At 41.0% G+C, this 5,173-nt stretch overlaps 1 protein-coding gene across 1 annotated transcript in view; it reads left to right on the top strand.

Moving 5' to 3' along the window:
* The first annotated feature begins 3,480 nt into the window (after nucleotides 1-3,480).
* LOC118416280 overlaps nucleotides 3,481-5,173 on the top strand; it is a 5,400-nt gene continuing 3,707 nt past the window's right edge. The window contains exons 1-2 of the mRNA XM_035821368.1: nucleotides 3,481-3,508; nucleotides 4,091-4,255. Coding sequence (XP_035677261.1) covers nucleotides 3,481-3,508; nucleotides 4,091-4,255 — 193 coding nt within the window. The remainder of the gene's footprint in view (nucleotides 3,509-4,090; nucleotides 4,256-5,173) is intronic.

Below are 5,173 nucleotides of genomic sequence, written 5' to 3' on the forward strand. Positions count from 1 at the left end.
TCGGGAACGACTTAGAGCTGGTAGCTGAGTACAAGGCCACATTGCCTACAGTATTCATCGTGAGATCGCGTGGCATAATTGGCTCCGCCCAAGAGGTCAAGAGTTCGAAACCTGCCATATCTCCGATCTTGTACCCTCGGGAAAAGGCAGTTTACGTGACTTCCCTCACTTCACTCAGGTGAAAATGAGTGCATAGCTTCGGTTAGGGCCGTCCATCGGATAGGGCGCCTTATTACTTATATTAAATACAGAAGTTTATTTGCAAGTTCGTGCCCGAGGGCTAATTGCAAGTACATGTACATGGTATACACATAGTGACAATGGACAGTCATAAATAATATTCTAACTTAATACTAGTGTTGGCTATTTCTAAACAGGTTGGGTTTGACTTCTTTTTTGGAAGCAGAGGGAGACGAAAAGCCCCACATTTTCTAGAATTTGTGGGTTCTGCGATTTCAAGAGAAAAGTAGCTTTCTGTTCGTCTGTCAATGTGGGGAAGTTGGGATAATACTTTGTGACTTCTCTAAACAGGGTGATTCTTTCGGTTTCGTTGAATGAACATTTGGAAATAAAATGTGTCTCGTCTCCCACTGCTTTAGATGTACAATATTTACAAATTCTTTCACACACTGGTAATCTCTTATATCTCCCTCTTTCCACTTCAAGAGGATGAGCGCTAATTCTGACTTTGCTTATTGCGGAGCGCAGCTCGAAATCAACTAGTTCTAAGTACTTCTCTCTAGCGTATACAGATTTACAAGTTTTGTAGAATCTAATCTTACCGGTATCTATACTTATATTATGTAGAGACGTCTGGATATACATATTAAAAACAGTGAGACATAACGAGCGCCATAGCAACATCTTTGGTCGCTTTCCGACTCTCATTATATGCTACAAAGATGTCATTTATCAATAGATGAACATGTTGTAAACTCTGACATAATTGTATAATTATTCGTCAGACAAGCCGGGAAGGTCCCCTACTGTTTTCGGGAAGTGTGGCGGGTTCTTTTACGTGCCCGGGGTGTGGCCCTCCTCGAACACGGGACCTCAATTTAACGTCCTCTCCGAGGGACGGCACAAGCTCTCATGACAAATAAGTTCATTCTGGTGAAAGGACTTTTTTGACATGTATGATCATGAATCATCCATTCTCCTACGCAGAGGGACCACACTAGTCGTGTCGAAACTCCTTCTGGTCACCTCTGCTGTCTCGTGCACTCAGATGAGTTACTGACCGCTCTGCTTATGAATATTAATGAGCTTACCCTTATATCGGCAGTCAGCCGTTGGGGATCGGGCGTAGGAGGATGGTGCTATGTAAGACGTAACATTGGGGATTGGCTGATTCCCAGCGGCCTTTGCGAGACAGCTTTCGAAAACAAAATGCCCAAGAGAAGCCTATTCTCTGATTGGTTGACAGCCGGTTTGTGGCGACAATCACAGTAACCGCTGGTAGGCATCTAGATGACAGGGCCCCAATAGGCTAGTGCCGTTGGGGACAGGGCGTAGGAGGATGGAATTATCTATCCAATTTTTAAGAAAGGAGACCACGCCTTATTCCCATCTCTAAGAGATGTCGATATTCCCTTGGGAAATAACATCCTGGTGTTCGTTGGCTTGTTTTTGTTTGTATGTTGGTAAAGCTAGGGGCACAACCCGCCGTGCGTGAAATTTGTCCGTAAGTTTTTTGGAAGGCCACGTCAGCCACGTATTTCTGAAAGCGTTCTTCCGTCGATCGGATTCCCTACGAGTTCGTACGGAGACGGTACTTACCATCCTAAAAGATTGCCCACGTTTTGGCACGTAGACAGCACGTATTTGCACGTACGGCGGGTTGTGCCCTAAGTGTCTTACTTCGTCCTGTCCACTAATACCCCATACCATTGGAGATAGTGCTATAATAACCTGAATTTTTTTTTACCCCTTTATAATTGGAATATCGTGCAAAATGTCAAACTCTTTTACTTACACACTTGCACGTTAACTTTTCTCTAACACTGTTCGCCTCAACATCGCTGTTGACCTGTCGCGGTTAGTTTACAGATTTATAAATCGCCTGGATTTTGTGTTGAGGATAAACAAACAAGCAAAACTTCGTACGAGTAAAAGGTTGTAACGTTTTACCCTTTAACTCTTAGATGTAATCACGATTTATAATCATATATAGTGTCCCTGGTACATGTATGCCAGTTAGCCAATTCCCCCCACGTGTCAATGAGGCCCCCTAGCGATTCATTTTATTTTTGCCACTGTATGGTGCAGTCTCTCATCAATTCACTTTGCCATCTGAAGTAGGTTCATCACACCACCACATAGTAAGTTCAAGCCTCGCCGGCTTTTGTGTTTAACTATTGACAAATAGTGTACAAATTGTGGTAACGATGAAACAACAAGGCAGAAACTTTTACGATTTCAGTCGAGCTCATCTTTACCGCCGATAAATACTGATCTCTGTATATATATATATATATATATATATATATATATATATATATATACATATATAATGACCTTCGGTAGGGTTGCTTAATGAAGTGTTGGATGTGTTGATACATGTGTAGGATGGTAGGAATCCTTGTTACCACAAATGTAAATGAACTTCATGTAAATGTTGAGGAAAATTGCGTAGAGATAAAGATGCTATTGTTAAAAATGTTCATACTTGACGCAGTTTTGCGTGAGAAAAATACTAGTAACTTAAAAAATCAATTACTAACGGTAGCCTCTGCTTTGTCAGGATTACACCAGTGGTGTCGTCGATGTCAAAATGTTGCCGTAGATTTTCTATATTATCATTAAACATTGCCAGCAGAAGATGGTCTAGTTTGCTGATCCAGGTGACTGGCCTCTTTAAGCCAACGTTAGCCGTTTTATATATACTTAAAACGTTATATATATATATATATATATATATATATATATATATATATATATATATATATATATATATATATATATTCATATATGTTTTTATATATAACGATTACCAATATAAAAAAAAAACAGGCCATTGACCGCCAGAATGTATTTCCCAAGGGAAGGCTACCACCTGTTGGAAATGGAAATGGGCGTGGTCTCCTGTCTTAAAGATAGGATAAATAATTCATGACGTTACCCATCGCTAGCTTTGCCCTCAGAATAAATGTATTTTTCAGGGCGAGATATCTTGGAATTGGTGTTGAGTAAGATACGGATCTTATGGTATCTTCAATTCTGGATGAAGAACCCCACGTGTTGTAATCGATGCAGTTGCAGTGAAACAAATGAGACATGATGCTCGTCAACATCTTTCGTTGTCATGAATAAGTACAACTTCTACCCCTACTTCGATCCGTTTTGGTATGTTCCCTTTACAATAGCGTACGGGACATGAAACGTGCAAAAATAGATAACATCTTGGTGGGCCGCAACCAACCGCGTGACAGATGTTGGAGCTGGCAAAGGTTTTCGTGTCTGGATAACCACGCCGTAAAGATGACACGTACGCTGAAGCTTATACAAGGTTAGGATACAGCTTTTCATCAAGAACCGTATATCTATACATTTATCTATTCAAATGCAACAGTACATTACACGGCCCTGTAGGCAGCACAAGCTGATTACATAGTGCTTGAATACTTTTCATCAATCAACATATAAGATAAACAATGAGTAAGGTTCGTTCACTGTGGCAACTACAAATTTCAGCATGGGAATTATGTCGTATCCCTCTGTCGAATACACGTAAATTGTACGAAGTACCAACACTTCAAACTGAATATAACGTTGATAGCAAAAAATCAAGACATCAATTAATACTTTTGTAAGACACCGTAACGACGATAAATTTTCAGACTTATTGAGAAGGTGAGATACTATCCGTGACAGCTACAAACGCCATTTCCCCCCCTTTTTGTCAGGGGTTTGCCTTGTCCCCATTAGAAGACATGTAGATTGTACACTTCAAACTTACTTTAAAAACATTGCCGGACAGCAATAATCAAGTCCACAGTCAATATTTTTGGAAGAGACTGTAACGACTGTAGATTTTCAGACTTGTTAAAAGGGTGAGATACTATCCATGCTTGACTCGCTGTTCCTGTAGGCTTGACAGCACTGCTCCTGGTGGCTGGAGCGTCCATGTTGCGGGCGGCGGCGGCGCCGTGTGGCCAGGAGGCGTCGGTGACGTGCAGGGACGGCAGCACACCTGGCGGTGAGACGTGCAAGGTGTGCGCACGGACGACAGGTGACAATGCTGGAGATGAACAGGGTGAGGCCGGGGCTTCTTCCTAAGTTGACATTAGACTGTAAACATAGTTCATCACCCTTTTCACATTACTAGCTAAGTCATTAAGGTATATTTTTGGTACTACATTTTGTTGTCAAAATGTCAACGGAAATGCTATGTGTAGAACTACCCCATGCTTTTTTCATTGTACCTATATTTAATATCTCTTGTTGTAATTAACCAAGAGGTCACTTTCGTCTACATTTTGACGTAGAATTTTTAATCAGGCTGTGACAGAGCCAACCACAGACATGGATCTAAGATAGTCATTTCCGTAATTGTTATGAGTAGATAACTTTATATTGCAAGACAAAGGCACGAATACCCCCAGAATGGCCTCAGCTTTCGATCGAACGATGATCGAACAGACAATCGTACGAAGAGTGTGGGCAGGGTGGGCCATAAAGTGCATGATACCAGTTTTCTTCAAGTTGACTGCACACTGCACTCTGGATAGAGGCAATATTACCTGGTATACATAGGCATGCAGCAATTGTGTGTTGGTGACTTTCTTTGAATAAAGTACACTATAATTATGAATGGTTGAATAGACTCGAATAGATGCATTCATACTGTATGGTGCCAGGCGCCAGGCATCTTGTGTACCGAGGAATGCATTTGAGGCCGCATTTTCACTTCACGTTTTTTCAGTTGGCGTGAATAGATATGCGCCTTGATACTGTTAACAAAGAACTTGTAAATACCGTACGTTAGATTTGGTGGAAGACGAAACTCATTTCATTGCAAACTGCCCATTCTATGATTAAGAAAGAAAAGGGCTCTTAAAAGAAGCAACCAAATTTTATCCGACTATCTCCACTTTTACAGACAAAAAGAAAACTACTCTTTTAACGTCGTAAACCCACACATTACAGAAAAAGTGGAATATTTCGTCTTCCA

The sequence above is a fragment of the Branchiostoma floridae genome, chromosome 5 (assembly GCF_000003815.2).
Source record: "Branchiostoma floridae strain S238N-H82 chromosome 5, Bfl_VNyyK, whole genome shotgun sequence".
In the NCBI taxonomy this organism is placed as follows: domain Eukaryota; kingdom Metazoa; phylum Chordata; class Leptocardii; order Amphioxiformes; family Branchiostomatidae; genus Branchiostoma; species Branchiostoma floridae.